The sequence below is a fragment of the Pungitius pungitius genome, chromosome 14 (genome assembly GCF_949316345.1).
Source record: "Pungitius pungitius chromosome 14, fPunPun2.1, whole genome shotgun sequence".
In the NCBI taxonomy this organism is placed as follows: Eukaryota; Metazoa; Chordata; class Actinopteri; order Perciformes; family Gasterosteidae; genus Pungitius; species Pungitius pungitius.
In genome coordinates, this window is record NC_084913.1 from 13,005,967 (window position 1) to 13,028,874 (window position 22,908).

General features: G+C 43.1%; 1 protein-coding gene across 3 annotated transcripts; it reads right to left on the reverse strand.

Annotated features, from left to right (window-relative positions):
* Positions 1-148: 148 nt before the first annotated feature.
* On the reverse strand, positions 149-22,352 carry nin (ninein (GSK3B interacting protein)). Of its 3 annotated transcripts, XM_037486190.2 has the most exons (28): positions 22,060-22,352; positions 18,838-19,050; positions 17,817-17,910; positions 16,695-16,867; positions 15,006-15,051; positions 14,746-14,921; positions 14,435-14,581; positions 13,958-14,125; positions 13,601-13,737; positions 13,303-13,443; positions 12,876-13,050; positions 12,661-12,771; positions 12,414-12,503; positions 12,160-12,295; positions 11,900-12,021; positions 10,691-11,811; positions 7,881-7,979; positions 7,715-7,784; positions 7,260-7,427; positions 7,069-7,185; positions 6,747-6,860; positions 6,500-6,646; positions 5,959-6,138; positions 5,752-5,883; positions 5,561-5,662; positions 4,899-4,991; positions 1,961-2,074; positions 149-1,156 (listed from the first exon to the last, which is right to left on the reverse strand). In XM_037486190.2, the coding sequence occupies exons 2-28, from the start codon at positions 19,027-19,029 to the stop codon at positions 941-943; spliced, it is 4,581 nt and encodes a 1,526-aa protein (XP_037342087.2). In that variant the 5' UTR covers positions 19,030-19,050; positions 22,060-22,352; the 3' UTR covers positions 149-940. The 3 variants fall into 3 exon arrangements, with proteins under 3 accessions (XP_037342087.2, XP_062413327.1, XP_062413328.1); XM_062557343.1 differs by lacking the exon at positions 7,069-7,185; XM_062557344.1 differs by lacking the exons at positions 149-1,156; positions 1,961-2,074 and adding an exon at positions 2,194-3,398.
* Positions 22,353-22,908: the final 556 nt, after the last annotated feature.

Sequence of the window (22,908 nt, forward strand, 5' to 3'; positions counted from 1 at the left end):
TTATCTGTACTTTTCTTGCAATTATATTGTGTTGCATATGAAGGGAACATTTTTTAAAAATCTTTAAAGTAAATGAAGTGGTGTAGAATACGGTGGTAATTATTTAAAGACACTTACCATTACCATACATTGACAAAACGGCAGCAGACAAGAAATGAATCCAGTGAGAAATTAATATCAGACTTCAGATCTGTGTATTTCATTTATACTTGTTCCACAAAACATTACCCTGTTTTCAGCTTTAGTGCCAATGCTTCAATATAAAGACTTCATTTGGATATGGCACAGCTTATAGGAAACTTCATAGTTTATAGGCGTTTAGTCAAATGTATATAAAAAGCAAGAGTTGGCACTTGACATTAACTTGAGTGATGACAGGTTTCAGGTTTTCTGAAAGGAAATGCTGAAAAGGTCAACAGATTATTTGACTGTTCTGTACACATGATTTTCCAACCGAGAGGTTTGTTTCTACTTTACATATGAGATGCAAAGGAGTGACCGATATACATAATTCAGTTCATTGACCATATTGACAAAGGAACCCGTTACATAAAGTGCACATCACTCTTGCTTTTTTTCCCTCTCTCAAAAAGATTTTCTCAAAGATTTACTAATATCCACTACTGCTTTAAAATATATTTTAAAATGATAAATTAGTGTCAAATAACATGTTTTATATAGTTGGTTCTTCATAGGTCCAACACAACCAAAACATAAAAAACGAATAAAAAAAATGCTGTTCAAACAGTAAAATGCTGAAAAAAATAAAACACTGCCAGAGGAAATGCAACTGAAGTACATTTCTTGTGCATTTGACTCCATCTATTGCAAACGGGTCCAAGCAATGGTAGTTATATTTAATATATATATATATATAAAAAGAACACGTAAATAAACCGTGCACTGTATGCTTGACGGACAGCTCGTTTCATGAGATCCATCATGTGCATTTGTAGTGATATGGTAGTGATGGAAGCGGCGAGGGGTTTAGGTCACGCACGATCTTGTTGAGGCTGGAGATCTTCTCTTCCAGCAGGTAGTTCTTCTTCTCTGTGATTTTCTGCCGCTGCTCCGTTCTCTGCAGAGCATTCTGCAGCTCGGTGTTCTCCTCATACAGGTCTCTGATCAAAAGGTCTGCTTTGCCATTCTTGTGCAGCTAGAAAAGTCAGGAGAAAGAACACGCTGAAAGGCTTTGATTGTTTCACAATTTATCTCATTTGATGAAGGAAGGGAATCAACATACCGAATGTCAGTTGATAGCTAGAAGATAAAACCCTAAAGGCCAAAGATGTGTCACCAGAAAGTCAGAAACAATGTCGCCACTATGTTAAAAAAACAAAACAGGAAGCATTTTGGTAGATTGATACGTTTTCTCTGGCTATGGAAAAGTTCTCTCCCTCCTGCTCATCTTGTTAGAAAAAGGTTTTGCTCAATGACATTTTGTCTGTATAGACACAAGTTCTAATAACCTGCAGTGTTTACTGGGAATTTGTATTGGAATTCTTAGAAGGGAAACTTTCTAAATCCATGTTTTACTCTGAAAACCATTTTAATAATTGTGATTCTTTGTGAGGTAAGCCATTTTTATTTTTAAGACGCGCTTCCTAATATTGTATTCTTTTAGAGTTTAATTTAACTTTCAAAATATTTTTGAGCACTTCTGTTTGATATTTAAACAGTAATTTGTTTGAGAACGATGACCAACTTTTGTTTTAAATTATTGAATTTGTTTTCCTCGGTTAGAACAAAGAATTGTTTTGTTCACTCAGGGAATTTGATGCAGGACAGAGATGTGCCTTTAATAAACTCAATATAAATACCCTCCTAAAACTAAGCTTTTTTCCTCTATTGTAAGAAATGGAATGAAATACATGTTGTGGACATTTGTGAAATTAATTTTTAAGAAGCGTGGTTTTGAGAGAACACCTGTGGTTATTGATGGAGAGCTTAGTGAACCCACCTGGTCTTTCAGCTGAACAACCTTCTCTTTGAGCAGCATTTTGACGTTGCGCAGCGACAGTTCAATTTCCCTCATACGCGCCTCCATAGTCTTCATCTTCCTTTCCCTTTGGTCCTGGTGAGAAGACAGTAAGGGATGTAAGCACATTTTCTTTAAACGTGATGAGCAAATTTGAATTTGCATATCTGAGACGATGTAAAATAAATTTAAAAAGCAGACCACATTCTAATGAGCCAGACGCTTTATTTTATCTTAATTCAGCATTAAAAGATATTGCGTACATTTTGTTGGGAAACGACAATACACTAAAAAAAAAAAAAATAATAAATACAATTAAGCTGTGTATTCCAGATACCGCTACAAAAATAATTTAATGCATAAATAAAATAACACTGTTTCTATCCAAATAAATAAAACATTTGAGTCCATACATGGTGCAACACAGGAAGACTCACTAAAAGACTTAAAACACATAAAATGATCACTATTGAGGACAATCAATGATTGGTTTATAATAGTAAACACAAGGAAACCCCTAAAAGTTATGTGATGTGTTTGAGCAGTCATTTCTTAGGAAAAAAAACAAAACATGATGTTATTCACTTTGGTTGTGCAGACACAGACACACACACGTAGCTTGAAAAAACATTCAACAATGTTTTGAATAAGAAATACAGACATCAACAAAAGACAGAGAAAGCGCAGATTCTTCATCAGGAAACCTCACACTGGACTCAGAGAGCAACGCCGCCTGGCAAATTACACAACTGATTGTTGAAAAAAGGCCCAGAAAAACGTCAGGCACCAATCTGACCTCATCTTAACAGTCCTCGATGGTCATAAGGCAATATTCAGCCTCTAAGGACATGTACTCCCCGTCTCAAACAACAGTAAAAAAAGTGCACAACAGAACATTCCAAGAAAACCCACCGTGCGCTGAAAAGACTCCTTGTATTAAAACTGCAAAACACTTTTTAATGCACAAAAAATTTGGACCCGTATAAAAAAAGTCAAATACGGTCAACAAACCGCTGTGTTTGCAGTTGTTACATTAGATATGGCATGTCTGACAAACCTTAAAATTCTAATGTCATTTCATTCAACATCCCATTGGGAGAAACTCTCAGGAGCCTTTTGTGTGCCTTCCTGCCCCCTGGCAGCGGGGAAATACAATTACACATTCATGCCTTTACAATGAGGCACCACATTTGTTCTCACATCTCCTATAAGAGGGGGGAGAGAGGTTGGCATCGGGCGCCACGGTCAGAGTTCGGATCCAAACACAGCAGAGGAAGGGGAGCAGGATTAGGAAAAGAGGAGCAGTCTTTGAGGAGAGCGAAGATGTTAAAATGAAGAGCGGGGAAAGACGCCGGTGTTACAATCCACCGATCCGCCGGTAGCTGTCTGCGTGAGCCGCCCGCTGCTCCGGCATCGGCCCCTGGAGAGAGAAGGCAAGTACACTTCACCACGGCTGCACCGTCTGCTCCAACCCGACACGGGCCTGTGTACAACCCATAGTACATCGAGGAGTAATGAACACACTAAATATAACAACTTCAGAGTGTCATTTGAATCAGCTTTTTTTCACACAAAAAACTAAATCCAATAACAGTTTCTTCAAAGTCCCTTTCATATACCAGTGGACTCAGTGTACTGGTTATTTCACATGCTATTTAATCAATCTTAGTTATTCAATACGGATACAAACGTCTCCCATAGTTACTCCAGAGTAAGATGGGAGTAAACTACGATCCTCACAAAACCGCCATGAACATTAACAATCCCACTCCATACAACAGTTGTGTAAACTATACATATACATTGTTCAAATTCTTCTCTTGCTTATTCAAAATAAACCATATACGGCACAAACCTTTTGATTTTATTACATTTTCGGAAATTAACGTTTTCTAATACTTTACCAGAGTAAAATGAACTGAATCAGACATGAAATCTAAATGAAATGTGTTTATACTGTATTGGTATTTGTGTGCGGCAGCATTGAACATCATGTCAGCTGTTCAAGTGTGTCAGATATTACAATATAACTAAGAAACTGAGTTGAAACTTAACCTCATAAATAGTTTACACAACTGTATTAGATGGGATCCTCTTTTCTCATGCTGCAGATAAAAATGACAACAAAATATCAAATGCTATTAAACACACCATCGGTGAGATGACACCACCTACGAATGAACTGTAACCAACAACATCTATCTAGTAGGGGTGATATGAAGTATTGTGCAATATGGCAAAAACAACCACAAGAACCACACCCAATGATCAGCACCACTACAGCTTCTGAAGTCCCCAAATGGAGAATTAAATAAGAGTGAGTGCACACACACACACCCATGAAACCCACACACACACACAGGAAGATGAAGACAAGTGTTGACATGGATCCGTGACAAGCATCAAAATTAAGGACAATGCAAACAAATGACGCTGAGGTGAAATTACATTTTAAAAGCGATACCTTATTAATATCGGTTTCTTAGTTGCTGCTGAACATTTTGCTAAGAATCGACAAATCAATGTGTATTTCCTGCCAAATAAAAAATAAAATGCATCTTAAGGCACCTGAATTTAGTGATTTTTTTGAGTGGGCAGTCTCTACACCAAAGTAAGAGAAAGAAATACTATGGGTAGGATTATATTTAACTCCAATTACATCCTCTAACATGAGATTTAGCTCTCATCTTAGAACTAATAATGATGAATGCATGGTAACGGTAACAATAGATGGCAGTAAAGGGACAAACAAAGACAAAATAATGAAAAGAAAGAAGATAAATGTAAAACCAAACCGTGCAACCAAACCGTGCAATGGAACTAAACGTCATAAACACATAAGATATAAAAGCAGACTCCAGGGAAAAGTAGTTTCATTTGTAAACGGTCTGCTTTCATGGAAGGTTCATGTCTGATGTACCTGCATGTTGTCCGGATCGTCGCCTTGATGCTGCCCCCGAGGCATCCTGTGAGGGGAAGGAGGCATAATTCCCCCCAAATGAGCGTGATACGTCTGAACAAAGAAAAAAAATACAGAGTCAGAACAGGAATACCCTCAAAAACAGTATGGGGTCATTTTATTCAAGGATAATCTAATGCCAACTCTTTCATTTTTCCAATATAAACAAAAAACATGTTGATAATAGTTAACAAAAACCCAGACTGGTAGTGAAATAAAACATTATGGCTCTATGCAAATCTACAATGAACTAATATATTATTTTAGTGTGTTTGGTCCCTCAGTTTGCAGTTATCCATTTCTTCTTCATGACACTCCAAGTAGTTCCACGAGGTGACGCTCCAGAGATCTGCCTCTTTCATTTTGATGTCATGTATTCTTTCACTGTACCATTTTCAGCAACTGCTAATCACTACTTAAACATAAACCAGTCCTCAAAATAAAAATATAATCTCCTATGCACTGCTAAATCAAAACATTAATCAAACACAAAATAAAAAAACTAATAACTTGCACACAATTTGCAACCAGAAACGGAAGATTTAAGGAAGCAAAGTGCAGGTTCTCCTTGTATATACAAATATATCCAATTAAAGGCATCCACATAATAGAAACGTTGGTACCGCTATCAGCTCTGTGGACAGCTGAAATGTTCGGACTTTGAGCGACTCGTTTTCCTGCTGCAGGACCTCCAGCCCTGAGAGTCCTAGTCCTGCTCCACCGTCCTGAAGCACACAACGCACATCGAATATAAGAACATAAGCCACTAAAGAAAACTCAAAAAACCTAATGCAGTTGGATGCTTGCAGTTTACCTGGGAGAGCTCCTTTTGTGCGTGCAGCTCGTGCTTCAGGAAGGCGTTCTCCTGCTCCAATGCCTTCACCAGGGAGGACTGAATGTGTTTGTGCTGCTTCAGGGACACGAGGGACGCATCAAGCTGACGGACCTGCACACGTGAAACAAAGGGCTTAAAGAATACAAACTCTGCTCCCGTGACAGTTTGCCATGGGACTCGGCTCACCTTTTCTCTGGACTGAACCAGGTCTTCTTTGGCGTTGAGGACTTCAGCATGAAGCCTCTCGTTTTCCTGCCTCAGCAGTTGCTGCTCCTGGTCCACCAGCCGGGACATCTCCTCTCTGTACATCTTCTTGCTCTTACTCTGGAGGCCGCTCGAGTGCAAGGCCATCTCCAAAACGTGGTTCTGGGACAAACAAACGGAAAAAAAGTCACGCCCACTGGAAGATATTTACTACATGTGCGTTGTGATGAGTCTTAAAATTCTCAACACTCGCAAAATAATCTTTGCATTTAGTGTTTTAGAATGGAGTTAAGGTACAGATAAAAGTCAAATCAATACAGTTTACGCGTAAACTATATTTATAATAAGTTTACCTCTCTGCCTTGCCATTAGAGAGCCCTTTGAGGGGAACTTCAGCCGTCATTGATCAAAAAACATTGAAAAGTTTGCTCGTTTATGTCTGTGTGTGACTTACCACGAAATAACACACGCTAACTGAATAAGGTGGCGGTTAAGTCTTTTCCTTTATCGTCCTTAATCTTACTTTGTCATTAACATTTTGCAGCTTCTTGTGTAGAACGTCCACTTCGTGTTGAAGGAATTCCCTCTCATGCTGCGAAACACAGAGGTCTGACTTGAGGCGAGCGCTTTGATGGTTCACAGCCTGAAGAGATTGATCCAGTGTCCTGACCTGGAGGAGACAGAGGGACGCATTAGTTCCTGAATAACACAGTTTTCGGGGTTTAACGTCTTCCCGGACAAACCTTACTATGAATCGTAATGACTCTCACCCTCTCTTGAGCTGCGTCTAGCTGGCTGCAGAGGCTCAGAACCTCCTTATCCACACTTATCCGCGCCTCCACCAGGTGGCTGAGCTGACTCTCCATCGAGTCCATTTTGACCGCCTGAGAAACAAAAAGACAACCATCGGTGTAATTAAACTGTCCTTTATGAGTTGTGTCAACGCTACAGTTAGACCACATCCCAGAAACACTGAGTCATTACATGTTAATAGTAGTTCGTCTTCATGCTTTATAACTTCGTGCCAGTGTCACGCTTTAATGGATCTCCCATTAATTAACCCCATCAAAGAGTCGGCGGCCCTGTGCTCACCTTCCCTCTGAGGCCAGAGAGCTGCTGTAACAGCTGGACGCTCCTCTGCTCCAGCTGTGCAGAGTCCTGCAGAGCTTTGGTCAGCTCTGCCTCCAGAGCAAACACACACGCTGCCAGCTAACACATAACAGCCACTGATCAGCTACGGCGACCATCTTCAGAATCACCATCCATCACTGAACTCTGCTTACCTTGTTTTTCTCCTCAGCGGAGAGCGCCTCCCTGCTCTCGTTCTCCTTTATCAGCTCTGCCAGCTGCTGTCGGAGATTCTCAATGTCAGAAATGTTTTGGGCATTTTTCTCCAACAGCATCACTTTCTCGTCCTCAAGCCGGTGGCTTTGCAGATGCAGCTTTGAAATCTGCAAAGAAGATAACATAGGATTAAAAAAAAAGGTTCCGAAGACCTTTTGATCCACGGCAATGTTGATAATTTACTTTCTTACTGGTCCAAACTGTGTAAAATAAGCAGGGTCCCCGAAAGGACAAAGGCGCATGACTTTGGAGATTCTCCTGGTTGATCCTATAGCAACACCATGAGGGTTAAGGGTCTGTCTCAACAACTACTTGATGCATGGCTATGAAATGGGTAAAGACACTGACGACCCCCTGAGAACCACCAAGCCGACTCTGGAAGTTACTGCTGTACCTGTTTCTCAAAATCCTCTGCCGCCTTTTGATCCTCAATCTTCCCATTTTTCAAGTGCTGCAGTGTCCGTCTAACGCCAAACATGAGAAGACAATGTCCATTTATACTTCAGATAAACAATGACAATTAGTAAATTTGTGTTTAAATTAAATGAGTTGTTTCTTACATCAGCTCTTCCTGGACCTCTTTCAAGTCTTCTTCCTTCAAGGCAGCAATCTTCTGTCTGAGGACGTAGTTCTCGTCAGCTAGACGACTGGCCTCAGAACTACAGGCAGACAGAACCACGTTAACAACACATTCTACACTTCAGGAGCACATTCTTGCTATTCCACTACAGGGATCAAAGCAGAACTAGAGGTGAGGATCTGTTCCATCTTCTAGGAACCTCATGACGGGATGGAGGCAAAAGGACCATGTCGAGCTGGGGAATGAAGGAAGCACCACAGGGATGGAGAAGCCACGAAGCCACAAAGGGACGGGATCCTAGTTCTTGACCACGTTACCTATGAGCCTGCGTTGTGGCATTTAACGACTGCGACTTGCCCTGCAGCTCCGTGATGGCTCTGCGAAGTTCGGTGTTCTGATTCTCAAACTCCTCGCAGCTGTCCTCCAGGCTAGTCACAGTCTGCGGGAGAGACTCCTCCGACTGGAGGATCTCACGGTGCCTCTCCAGCTCGCTGAACAACTTTGACAGCTTAGCGTTCTCCGCTCGCATCCGGCTGATCTCGTCCACCAGCGCCATCTGCTGATCTTGGAATTCGTGGATAACGTTCACTCGACTTTCAAGGCTCCAAACTCTCTTTTCAAGTTCACCATTTTGGTCCTTCAGTTTGGCATTCTCACGCAGGCAATCTTCATACCTGATCTGAACGTCTGTCGTCTTTGAGGCCTCGACCTCCAGCTCCTTGACATGCTCCATTAAAAGTAGCATCTTGACTTTGAGGCCGTAGTTTTCTTCCAGTATCTGGTGGCCAGTTTTGATCTTTTCAGCGTTATAAGCCAGAAGGTTCTCTAGTATCTCAGTCTTCTGTTGAAGCAGAGAAATCTTCTCATGTAGAAGGAAGTTCTCATGGCTGGTAGGGTTATACAAAGCTTTTAGTTTAAGGTCCTCACAATTAGCATCTTCATTCAGACAATAACGTGCGCATTGATCCTTTTCTTTACCGGTTAAATGTTCCCATTCTGGGTCTGAAACAAGTTCAATTTCCTGTGTACTGCGATGAGAGTCATCTGTTAAACACCTGACCTCAGCGTCCGCTGGCGACAGTTCAGCCGTCTCCTCCAGCAGCGAGCGATCCACCGCGGTCTCATGACGCGGCTCATCTCCCCGCAGAGGGATTTCGTTGACCCAAGAAGGAACATCTCGAGGTTTGTCCTCCCCCTCACATGAGTCTTTATTCTCACCGTCTCCAATGGCATCGACACCTCCAAACGCCTCGGGGGATGAGGTCAGCTCACAAGGCGTCTGCAGGGAAACTGGGGCTTTGTTCTTGTATTCAGCAGTTGAAATGTTGTGAACATCTGAGCGGAAGCCAGTACAAGTCATTGATTCAGGGTCTTCATGTTCAATCCCGTCTTCTTCAACTTTCCTGGGATTTGAATCTCCAAGAACAGAAAGCGCTTGATGGACTTCCGGCAGGATGTCTCCTCGATAGTCGATGGTATCCGGGACGTTTTCACCATCGTCATCAGCATACTTGATCCCTCCATCAAGGGCTTCACTTGTCTCTAAATCAACGTCTTCATGCAGAAATAATGAAGAACAAACTAGTTCCTGTTTGGAGGACTCTGCAAGAATGGCATCATCATTGTGAGAGATTACAGGAGGTGGCAAACATGCTTCCTGTTCTTTACCAGAGAATGAAATACAATCGTCCTTTAAAGTTTTTTTTTTGTTTGATTCATCAATTGCTTCTTCCTTTACCTTCCCTGCAGAAGACATGACCTGATTGTAAAGCGACTCCAGCTCTTTAATTCTGATTTTAAGCACATCTCTTTCTGCAAGCAGCCCTTCTCTGTCATTCTCTCGGCCGTTTTCTAACTTCTCCTCGAGGATGGACTTGTGTTCCTGTAGCTCCTTCCTCTCAAGCTCAAAGTCCACGGCAGCCTGTTTGAGCAGCATCTCCAGCTCCTCGATCGCCATCCTCAAGTCGTCGCGCTCGGTTAACAGTTCAATCCTCTCAGTAATCTGCCCCTCGGAGATGGAAAGCAACTCTGTGCATTTTGCCTGAAGTTCCGACTGGCTGCTCAGTAGTTCTTCCCGCTCCTGTTTGAAATCCTCCACGGTTTGATTCAGCAGGAGCTCAGTCTCAAGCGCTTTCCTCTCAAACTGAGCGACGTGCTCGTCTTTGGTTTCCAGGCTCCCTTGAAGCCGGTTGTGGAGATCATTCAGCTGCCTACTCAGCGCTATCTCTGTACTCTGAGCCGAACTAATAAAGTCGTCTAGCTCACACTGCAGCCGCCGGGTTTTCATCACAAGTTCTTCAGTTTCCTTTTCGTGGAGACTTTCCATCTCATGTATTTCGTTTGTCCACTCCTGCTGCAGTGTCTTTTTTTCTTGATCCATAGCCTCCTGCGTTATTCTTATTTGTTCCCCTGCGTTCTCCAGCGCTTCCTGTACTTGTGTCTCCCAGTGGAACTTCTCCTCGACATGCTTTTCAGAAAGAGCCCTTAGCTCACTTTGGTAGTGCTGTTCAAGTTTCAAAAGATCAGCCTGAAAACGTTCTGCAACCGACTGTTGATCACCTGAAAAACGACTCTCCACTTTCTTGATTCTCTGGCCGAAGCTGATCTCGATTTCCCTCCTGTGCACGGTCACGTAATTATTGTTACAGCAACTGTGTTCAACTCTTTATAGTACAACTTAAAAACACAAAAAACTTTTTTGCATTTGAGAGCATTTACAACAATGCACACTATATCAATTATATTGATAAAGATGTTACAGAATTACAATTTTAAAGCAGGATATCTCACCTCTCCTGAGCGATGTCATCTCGTAGTTTATCCAGGATGCAGCTGAGAGCGTCTCTCTCTCCTGTGTGCTTAACCGACAGCTCCCTCATGGCCTCACAGTGGCTCTCCTCTAGACGAGCCCTCTCCTCTGCCATTAAGCGTTCGACTCTCTCCTGCTCCTCCTGCTGCTCGATTTCAAGCTTCTCCCTCTCTTCCTTCAGCCTCTCCTGCAGCATCCCTTCGTAATCCTCCTCCAGTTGCAGTCTCTGCCTCTCCCACTCCTCCCTCAGCCTTTTCTCCCGCTGCTCAAACTTCTCTTCCACCTGCAACCTTTCTTGAAGTATTCTATCGAGCACAGCCTCTTCCTGACGCTCCTCAAGCTGGGCCCGTTCACTCTCCCACTGCTCCCTGAGGTTACCCTCCTTCTCCTCTTGTTCTCTGACAAGTCTCATCATCCCTTCTTCCAGCACTACCTGCAGAGACTCATTATTCTGCTCGTCCAGCTGAGCCCTCTCTGTCTGCCACTGCTCAGTCAGCCTCTGAACAATCTCCTCGCGCTCTTCCTCAAACCTCCCCTTGGCCTCCTCTAGTCTGGCGTTCAGCTCGTCCTCATGTCTTTGCAGCAATTGCTCCTTTTCCCTGTCGCAATTATCTAACAATCTCTTAACCAACTCGGCCTGTTCTTCCTGCACTCTCTTTCCCTCCTCTTCCAGTCTTGCTTCAAAAAGCTCATCCTGGTCTTCCAGCAGTTTCTTGATCTCAACGGCGTGTCGATTCCTCAGCTCGTCCATTCCTTTCACAAGATTTTCATCCGCCTCCGTCTGCTTGGCGTTGAGGGCCTTCAGCTGCTCTTCCAGGTCTGCAGAGTAGGTGTGGGACTCAAGCAGTCGTCGTCTGAGACTCCCCACTTCCTCCTCCTGCAGATCGAGCTCTTCCCTCTCCTCGGCCTGCTTCTGCTGCAGAAAGGTCCGATCCAGCTCTGCCTGCTGCAGCTGGTTCTGGAGTTCCTGTCTGTGGCTCTGAACGCTGGCCATCTCCTCCCTCAGAGCCTGGACCTCCTGCTGGTACTGGAGGGTTATGGCAGCTTTCTGGTCCTCGTTGGTCCTCCCCTGCTTTCCTACCAACTCATCAAATGCATTGATCTGTGGTGACATAAGAAGAATTAAATGAATAGGTCAATAACAACTTAAATGTCTCAATTTATATAAAAAATATATTCACTACACTGACCTTGCTTTCCAGCTGGTTTTGCAAATCCCCCATTTCCTGTAGGTGTCGCTCCTTCAGCTGCTCCAACATCATCTCTGCCTCAAGGCTCATGCTGAAGGGCTGAACATCCTCTGAACCAAGACCTACAAATGTCAAGATGGTGAAGCTAGTGACATCAGTCGCAGGGTTTCTTTGTTTCTATGCCAAATGTCCATTTTTAGATTGTTTCCATGGACAGATGTACGTACAGCTCTCCGGGGAATGTACAGTACACGTTTTACCTGGATCAGACTCCATGCCAGGGCTTTTGCTCTCTAGCTCTTCAGAGAGAGGCTTGTGGCATGGCAAATTAACTCGTCCAAGACTGTGGAACTCCTGCAGCTCTGACTGCAGCTCGTCAATACGATCCTGCAGCTCCTACCAAAAATGAGACGCTACGAGTTAACCGCCTACATGTAGGTGAAGACAATATGACCAATACCACTTCTTACATGGGTCTGCATGAACCAGGCGTTTGTGATTTAGATGCAATTACCCTGTACTGAGCTTCGTAGCTGCTGCGCAGTTCTTTAATACGCTCCTCATGGAGTAAGATGTCTGCACTGCCGGGATCCAAGTCTCCCAACTAAAGAAAATAGAGCATTACACTTTAAGTTTGTTTACTCAGAAACCCTTAAATAGCCACAAAGGCACAAAATACAGCAATACACACAAAAACGTAATTCAACAAAAAGAAAATAATTGGTATTAAAATCATCGCGAGCCATAAAATGTTTCTGTACCTTTTCTTTCATAACGTTTTCCAAAAAGGTCTGGAGTTTTGTATTCTGGCTTTGTGCCTCCACTAGCTTTTCAGTACTGTCCAATAATTCCATTTCAAGGCGTCTGTTTTCCTGAAGAGAACACAGCGACGACACAGAACTATTTACTTATGCCAAGTATTAGTGGTTTGTGCCTTAAAAAATGGAAGCTGTACTAGACGAAAAGAAAAGAGTACCTTCACAGAGATGGAGAGGTGGTCTCTGAGAAAGGATTCCTCCTCCCTGATCTTGTCCACCTCTGCTTCCAGCTCCTCGCGCTGCAGGCCGGCCTGCATCTGCATCTGATCCATCTCCTTCATCAGCTCAGACCGTACGGCTGCTAGCTTCTCTTTGTGCTCCTGTTCAAGCTTCCTGAAGACATTTAGGTGCACAGGCAGGATTCGTGGTTTAATACAATCTACTATTTTAATCTTTAAATTAAACACAAGAAATTAGGCAGAGATGGATGTGAAGAAGAATGTACCTTTATACCTCTAAGCTGTGGCAACATTGTTTTATCTAAAACTTTCATGCTGATGAAGTCATGTTGTGCTGAATCAACAAACAGTTGAACATGAAATCAAATTATTCTGAAGATGGAAACATTTATCACAGATAAATCACCTGAGATTGAGGTTGTTTATATGTTCAATCGCAGCGTGACGTTCATCCACTTCAGTGGCGAGCTGAGTTTTTAGTTTCTCTGCTTTTTCCAAGTCTGATCGTATCTTCTCTTTCTCACCAAGTTCTCTGTCTACGCTCTCTCTGAAAAGAGCAAAAACAACAATTGTACAAAGATTCACAAATGACATGAAACAAACAAACGATAATCATGTACTTTGAATTGAGACTGATGTATTAATTGAATATGAACAGTATTCGGCTCTGAATGAGCTGAATTATTGTCACGATTTTTACTCACAGAAGATGTCTGATCTCAGCTTTGAAGCTTGCTAGTGCCGCCTGGTGAATCCCATTCTTAGTCAGGAGGAGCTCATTCTCAAGTGCGATGGTGAGATCACCAAGACTCAGTTTGCCATCTAGGCTGAAATTCAAGGCCTTGAAAAATAATTGTATTATTATACATATATCCTTTTTGTGAATCTGTTAGATGGCCCTTTGATAGTATTATAAAAAACACAGAACAATACAACATTTGTAGACTAAGAGTTCCTTCATGTCATCAGGTGTCTGAATTTATGAATTTACACATTTTAAATGCCAGAAATTCAATAAAATGCTTAAAGTCAGATTGCGGACACTAGTCATGGCCAAATACCTGAAGGATTTCAGTGCTGTTTTCTATTCCCTCATCCATCCAAGCATCCAAAATGTATTCCACTGGAGTGAAACCGGTACCGTCATCAAGGGTGGAGAAGAGACGCATGCCGATGGTGCTGGTCAGAGCAGAAGATGTGGCTATCCTCCGACCTCCCTCATCAAAGGGCTGTTCAAAAAAATATATTTTTAACTTGAGAAAACAAAATCAACCCCAGAATTCCAGTTTATACATATAAAAAAAAAATTAAATAATACAAGATCTAGTTTTAAATGACCCAGAAAGAGAAATATAATATAAATATAAGAAATATAAATTAAAATTGTTGTCACCTAAAATTTATCCTAAGCATTTATATATTTAACAAAGGCTAGAACAGATGACATGAAACAGCTTTAAAAACATTAAAAGAGATGACTTGACAACAAGTGAATTAGCCCACATCCTGTGACCTCATAGAGCTCAACTAACCATTACCTGAGTGGAGTGGTGTCGTTTAAGCTGTCTGTAGGGCGTGGAGGCGGACGGCGTGGGGGGTTTGTTGGGGTTTAAAACTCTGGAGACAAACTCTTGAACGTCCATCTCTCCATCGCCGGTTAGATTCTGCAGCAAATCCAAATGTAGCTGAAAAATAAATGCATTTTCTTTTGTTGCAACACTTGCCAGAGAAACAAGTGAAAATTTGTGATTTAAGTATAGGTGAGAAAAAATGTGTAGACCTCACAGTCCTCTGTTATTCTGTCATTACGTTATTAGACCCATTTTGTTTTGTTATAGAGAAATCTCACCTCCAGCCTCAGGTGTTCACAGAGCGCATGGAGTTTGGAGTAAGCGGCACATCCGTCCCACGGTATCTCCAGCTCGTCACAGGCGCTACGCAGTCTCTCCTCTAAACAGGTGGACAGAGGATGGACGGCCCCCCGGGGTGTGCTCGGCTCATCAGGGTTCCAGAGATGCATCTGGCCTGAAAACAAGGCACAAGAGGCTGTGATCATTTCGTGTTGACATCTTATGTTGAGTTCACTACGCTGCTTTGTCTTTGTCGAACCTTCAGCCTCGTACTCCTCTGTGCTTGTTTCGTGAGCATTCCAGCGCTGTTAAGAGACATAAACACACAGAAAATGGGATTAATATCAAAGTAGGCATCTACTTTTCATACTAGACTGTCCAAGAATGTTTCTAAATTAGAGAGGAGTGGTCTGGCTGCTAACAGGGGGAGCCCCATGAAGGAGTTTTTGTGAAGGAACCAGGGAATCCGGGATGGTCAGTGTGCAAATAGGGAACAGTAGTAATAACAGAGGTGATGCCCACCTTTCTTTTTATGCTTGTTAATAGTGTCCATCATGGCAGTTTACCACATATAAAGAGTTAATATCAGCTTAATGTGCACTGAAAGTGCTACCTTAAGGAGAAAATGTACAAATCAACACACTCCAGTTTGAATTCCAAATGAATTTTCCTCTCTTTAACTCCAATCACATTACCAGTAGAAGTATGGCTTTAAAAACACATTTGCTTGTTTTAGTGCTTGTTGGGGAATCCGCGTGGAGGAGGGCTTTATGTGGGAGGAGCCCAGCGTGACCATCTATTGTCTGAGGAGCAACCAGTGAGGTAACGAAGACCAGATGGGGTTCTGGAAGTGGCATTTGATGCATGGTGTATAGGCATCCATGGGGGAGGGGGGGGTCATTGTTCCTCTGTCACAGTCCTACCCCCTCGCCCTCCTCCCCCGGCACACGGCCTGCAGTCTCTGTGGCAGAGCCTCCGTCACCCATCCCCATCTGCTGGTCCTCAGGCTGGACATTGTAGCAGCTGATTATTAACTGGCGCTCATTAGCGCATTTTGGTAACAGGTCGAGTGCTTTTCCTTGTGGTGATTTATCCTGCTGCAGCACATCCACGCTTAAACATCACGGCAGCTAGTAGACATATGGCTGCATCTACCCATTATTTTTGATGGTTAAAATATCTGGATACGTTTTTCAAACGATCCCTTCATCGTTTGGTCCATAAGATTTCAGAGAATAATGATGAATGTCTAAGAGCCCATGGGGATGTCTGTCGCCAAATGTTTTACAAAACCAAATAGTCAACATGCAATACAACAAAGACAATTGCTTTTTTTTTACACTTGTGGAGCTGGCACTGTTTGATAGCCGCTTTTGAAATTGACAGCACTACCCCATCACTGAGCCAAATACATTTTCAGGTTATAAAACAGGCCTTGGACATACTAATGGCAAGTTGTGACCTCCGTACAGATGTTAAACAACTCTAAGTCAGCAGAAAAAGCTGGATAATCCATGAAAAGGATCTAGAAGCTCGGCCAGATCTTCAGAGTACTTCAGATGCCACCACGGTCCTTTGCGGGGACAATAGATCTTAAATATAGAAAAAGGGTCTGGACAGCCGAAGTAGAAAACGCAACCAACGGCTCCGTTCTCTCTTTTTGTGATGTGTTTGGACAACCAAACCACATCCTGCAGATACACTGAATCACCACACTGAATGACATTGCAGTTAAATCTCGATCAGTCTTATTTACAGTTAGAGCTGCGTTATGCAATGAACGAGGCCTCGTGTACCCTGCGTTTAGGTGACCATGTTACCTTCCAGGATCTGCCCAGCATGCCGCTAAGCTGATTAGCTAAGAATAACGCCGTCGCTGACGGCCCGTGACGTCCAAGGAACACAGCACATGCGAGAGCTGCTCAGAGAACGCAGAGAACAGGGTTACCTCGCGCTTCCGGGGAACCGCAGAGTCATACTTGTCCTCCAGATCTTCCTCCGCCGCCGTGTTTGCATTCGTGACCTCCGAGAAGTCAGAGATGGGCTCTGTGAATTCTGGCGTGGAGCGGCGACCATAACGTTTGCTGCCCTTCACGAACTTCGGTTTGATCTCGGGAGATTCTACCGGGTCACAATGTGAAAGACAGTTAATATTCGAGAAAGAGACATGGTAACTTTCATGAGTCATTGTACTGGCTGCGCAACAGATGACGTTGTTAAGTACAGAAGGAAAAAGGATCAATGATTTATTTGTGCAGCAACCTTCAGAAACCACTTCTCCAAAACTAAACATCTCTAAAAGTGGCAACGGCATAGTTATTCTGAATGAAACTGAAGTGGCAAGTAGACAGCGTTTTAGGCCTAAAACTTTAGAGACGGTCACCAAAGTTCTATGTTGGACTGGATTTTACATGCATTTACTTTAGGACATAATAAATGGTGGGTGACAGTGAGTGGAGAGTCCGGTCGCCCTCCATCAGGGGGATGCCGAAGTGTCCCTGGGCTTCACCCTTTAATCCATCACTGCTCCAACAATAGAATAACTGAGGTAAAAAGATTGGGCTATTAAACCGGTGTCTGAAATATTTAATCTCAAAATGTACTTGGGAGCATAAACAAATGTTTCTTAAATATCATAAAGTATTAAATCAACTTTTTGTTAATGACACAAAGAAGGCCAGCGGTACAACCATGACTGTGCAAATAATTCTGCTGGCTAATTGGCTTTTTCACTTACGGCTCTGTGGCTTGGTTTTAAGATTTACAGTTGAATAATGATGTGAGCTGAGCCTTCACAGACACCTCCTCCACTTGGTTGACTTATTGGTTGCGAAAGTTATCCTTAAATGTCTATCTTATGCCGATGCGGTCATAAATGATGGTTAATATGGTATGCATTTAGACAGACAGGTGCAGGCTCATTCGTTGCTCCAAACAGGGAAAGTCAGGAATTGAACAACGTTGTGATAACGAGAGACAGCCAAACCTGCCATTTCTTTTTAAACAAGTACAGAAAGCAAACTACTTTTACATGTTATGAGATTTCTCATACGATGATTTAGCCTTATACCTGGTTTTGACACGGTCTCCTGTTCTTCTTGTTGGGGCTCAAGAGTTGATGACAACACCAAAATCAGTGCATTCTTGAACTGGTCAAAGTCAACCTGGAAAACAGAAAAGTTACCGTTGCAAAAAAGTAGAGAGAACGCCAGAAATGCTTGGTATGTGAAGCGCATTTAATACAAAAGCAAAAAAGTGCATGAAATTCCTCAGACTGGATGTAATGGTGGTGTGCTGGTGGAGGCTGGATGTCCCTGGGTGTCTGGGTGGAGGGAGGCTTTGCTGAGCAGGAGCAGCGAGGTCACACTTCAACAATCAACAGCTGCTGACCCTGAATATGTTGATTTTCTTTATGCTTCGAGCCTGGCGGCTGCCTGCTTTACATTTTTTTTTTTTCTTCTCTCGACTTTATTGTTGGATGCCAATGGTTAAGAATTTAAGTCACTTGGGGGCCCCCCCTCCTCCAAACATGCAAGACAATAGCCACCCGTCTGTCCACGCTTATATACAAACGCAACTGGGAAAGTGCAGACGTAAGAAATAACCAATTAAATGATATTCTCCTACTTTAGGATGGAACATGTACAATCCATCTTATGCAAACTAAACTCCACAGATCACTTACACAGATCAGAACATGAACACAATGTTTTTTACGTAATTATACTTTTTCACATGGAGCTCCATTAAAGAAAAGCATTTGTCAACGTTAATTAACCAGCTTGGTTGTCCTGACGACAGACACCTGGAATGAGGGCCGATGGGGAGCACATTGTCTCCTCAACCCGACAGCTAACAAAAGCACCAAAAAGCCCGGTGACACAAAGACGTGGAGAAGCTCAACACCAGAGCTCTGCCACATTCAAGGGTGCCGAGGACGCTGTGCGCACGGGGAGCCCAAAGGCCAAGACCCACAGGTGCATCCGAAAGGAACAATATTAGTACTGAAAATACAACCTCTCTGAACAAACGACTGCACGGCACACCTGTAAGACCAACATCAAAAGTCAACAGAAGAGGAATGAACGTACCCTGGCCGCGAGGCGCTCCTGGCTCTGCAGCAACGTGTGAAGAAGAGCAGGTGTCGCATCATCCAGCTGCAGCGACAGGCAGAGGTCAGAGAGCTCCTCCGGGCACAGAAAGCCGCAGCCGCTGGCATCAAAACTGTTAAAGACTTCTTTTAGGCGCTCCTCGTACTGGTCCTGCTCCTGGGTGTCATCCATCCCACAGGACAGCACCCGGCCCTGAAGGAAGAGGAAGGGAAACGCTTTCCCGTCAGAGCGACATTCTACCTCAGCCACTACGGAAAAGCAAAAACTCTTCGGCCCAAACGAGCTGCACTCTGCATCCCTGACGAGAGATACTCACAAAGGGGGAGGACACATCTATCTTTACAGCAAGCGTTCCTTGCGGCTCCTTCCTCCCAGAAGGCCGCTGAGCGACTGAGCTAACTGCACGCGCCGCCCCAGCGTCACTTGTGGCGAAGGCTTTGGCTAATCCAATTACACCGATTAGACAATCAGGTAAATTGATGGACAGGGGCCAGGTCTGACACGACTCTTCCACAACCATCAGGCTGAGATTTTTCTTGACTTGTGTATTTGGAACTAATGCACATGGGGAGATAAAAAAATCTCCTTGATTGAATAACCTTTAAACACAAACAATGTTGTAATGATGACCTGATATCAACATGTAAGGGGGTCTGATTTTGCAAGAGCTGAAACAAACTAAAAACTATCAAGTTAATAATAGTTGATGTACACATTTCTTTTGATTAGAGCAGCTACATAAATCATAGACCTAACAGACTAGATCATCATGAAGGTAAATGTCAGCTAGCATAAAGAAAATAGCAATGCAGCGCCGATCCGAGTAAAATAGTAATCCACTCTTTAGAAATGCATTCCACAAATGTTACTTATTAGAAGCAACACGTTTTAAGTTTTTAAGAACTAAATACTTGTTCAAATACTTACAACTGGTGATAAAGACGAAGGACAAAAACAGCAGAGTGTATCTGAACCAACTGGGAAGGTTACAGTAAAAGCCTTCTGCAAATATTTACTGAGCAGCATCATTACAGAGACATGGACGATCAAACGACTAAACAATCAGAACCATTCGACAGGAAGTCCTGCTTGTGCACCCAAACTAAAGTCTGGGGTCCAGCTAAGAATGATTGAGCCATGTCTGCCTTAAGAAACAATAGAAATGCAAACCCGGGGTCTTGAGCAATTATTTAGGAATCCGGTATTTCAGATCAAACAGAGATGAATGTGAGATTTAATCACGTGATCAATAAAAACCACGACATGTCATCTCAGACTAAATGTCTGCACAAAGAGATTCCTTCTGACCCCGGACCTTCCAGCTGCTCATCAAGAGCTCTGCCAGGTGTCCCCTAAACCCCAGACGCGGGGCAGCCATTCACCACGCACAAAGGAGACTATCAGCATTCTGCATCTGCACAATTGAGCTGCTTATGACATGCAAGAAAAAAAAAGGAAAAAAAGAAGAGAAAAGCTCTGCTCAACAGTATGGCAGCTTGTCTTGAACTGTGGCGTCTTGTATATTCCGAACAGCAATGGCCTTCAGTCCTTTAGCCATCCTGCTCGGCCACAGGGGCCGACGATGGCCGAGAGTCCCTCAAGACCAGGTCACGGGGACAAGGTTAATCTTTCACCAACACGGTGCTCGCTGACATGGGAAAACACAACTAACAGATGGAAATCTGGAAAAGCACAAATGCGCAAACTCACTCTATGACATCAGTAAAAGTTTAAGACGGATGGATATAGCAAAGTTTTGTTGGAGCCATTTAGGTTTGGGAGACGAGGAGAACCACGGCACAAAAGGGAGTTTCTCTGCATAGAGACGACCTATTGTCTCTAGAGAAAATCCCATCATGAACCAATATCTCATCAGCTTCAGCAGTTAGAGCCGGCTGAGTAATAAAGAGTTATCTTGGTCTTCAAGGGAATCATTTGGGAATATTTAAGAATACATTTCATTTGGCACATCATTTTAAAATGCATTGTGTCCATCACCAAAACCACCACACCGCTGACACAGCAGGTCTGCGATTGCTTTAGTCATTAATATTATATTTTGCACACAAAATAAAACTACCACAGTAACTTCTTCTGCAAATGTCATTTCAAAATCCCATCCCTTATTTATGTAACAGGACACTACTATGTGCACGAGCTGCCACAAAGTTCACCTGCCATCAAACTGCAAATCACATACGTTTTTCAGATGAATGCCAGGACAAAAATCAATACGGGGCATCAAGAAAATCGCTGGAAGTACTTATTGTTTAAGGAAAGACTGTGTCCCATGGCCAGGTCTTTTCTGTGGGATGTTAAAACAGTTTGAAATAAACCACTTTCAAAGACACTTTTGAATCTTAAGAAAAGCTACAAGTGTTTTCACTAACTTTTTAGGAATGTCAAAGCAGCTAGGACCACAAAATGAAGACCTAGCTAAAATATAAAGGTGCGACGTGCAGCCATTTACTTAGTAACTAAATGTCCATTTAGCATCACTGAAGGGACAGACTGACAACGGTCTCCTTAGCGATGTATCGCTAGTAATGGAGTTAAACCAGGAGCAATGGAGTTAAACCAGGGGCAATGTAGTTAAACCAGGGGCAATGTAGTTAAACCAGGGGCAATGGAGTTAAACCAGGAGCAATGGAGTTAAACCAGGGGCAATGGAGTTAAACCAGGAGCAATGGAGTTAAACCAGGGGCAATGGAGTTAAACCAGGAGCAATGGAGTTAAACCAGGAGCAATGGAGTTAAACCAGGGGCAATGGAGTTAAACCAGGGGCAATGGAGTTAAACCAGGAGCAATGGAGTTAAACCAGGGGCAATGGAGTTAAACCAGGAGCAATGGAGTTAAACCAGGAGCAATGGAGTTAAACCAGAAGCAATGGAGTTAAACCAGAAGCAATGGAGTTAAACCAGGAGCAATGGAGTTAAACCAGGAGCAATGGAGTTAAACCAGGAGCAATGGAGTTAAACCAGGAGCAATGGAGTTAAACCAGAAGCAATGGAGTTAAACCAGGAGCAATGGAGTTAAACCAGGTGTGAAGTTAAAGTGAGTGAATCAAAGGCTCATTCACAGGCACGCGGGGAGGAAACGGCTGCAAAACTCACACAAAATGTTTGTTTGTTTCTAAGTGGGAGAGAAGGCAGAAGAGGAAGCAACAGTCCAACGGGCTTAAGGTAAGAAAGACTCACTCACCGAGGTCTCCGAACTTAAAGGACAGTTGGTCCCTTTTCTCCAACTTAAAAAGTTAATCAATTCACGCTGGTGGAAGGTAAAACTTTTACAGCGTTTCGACCGTCGTGTCGCGGGATCCTCTCGGGTAATATATACTTTTATAACATAACGTTATATATATCCTTTCCAGGAAGATGGACGAGCCGTTAGCTTCCCGTTGGAGACGTTTTATTCCCCCTAACAGACAGCACAGGAGGGTGAAGTGGAGGCTTTGTGAGCTCGGCTGAGTGACATCCTCCTCCGCCCGGTAGCGGGGTTTGAAAAGCGGCTGAAGAGGAAGGGGCGGTGACCACGACAAGCCCCTCCCACTCCCCGGACAAGCCCCTCCCACGCCCACTGCCCCCCAACCCCTTGGTTAGATTCAAACTAGCACCCGTCCATCGATGACAAGAAGTAGCTGTAGCAGAAGAACGAGAAGTACCTAAAATTGGAACTTGATTGTAACCTTGAGTATTTGTACCACTACTTCCTGTATGTTTTTCACTACAATGCTTTTTACACTTTAAACAAGTCTGCCAAAAAACCTGAAGACTATTTACTCAAACCAACGCTCAATGCACATCTTTTGAGATAGTGCTGACATATCTTTGAGAAGCTTTCCATAACTTCTAACTAACCTCTTTAAAGCTCACTGCTCCATAATGAACTCTTTTGACATGGATACTGTGTGTGCTGGTTGGTCTGTAGGGAGGTTACTAAAAAAAACTCAATCCAGCAGTGTAGAGCATTTTATTCCCTTGAATTTCTCTCATTAGAAAGAAGAAATATAAATAAATGACGTTAACATCTTATTGACGATACTATAAAATA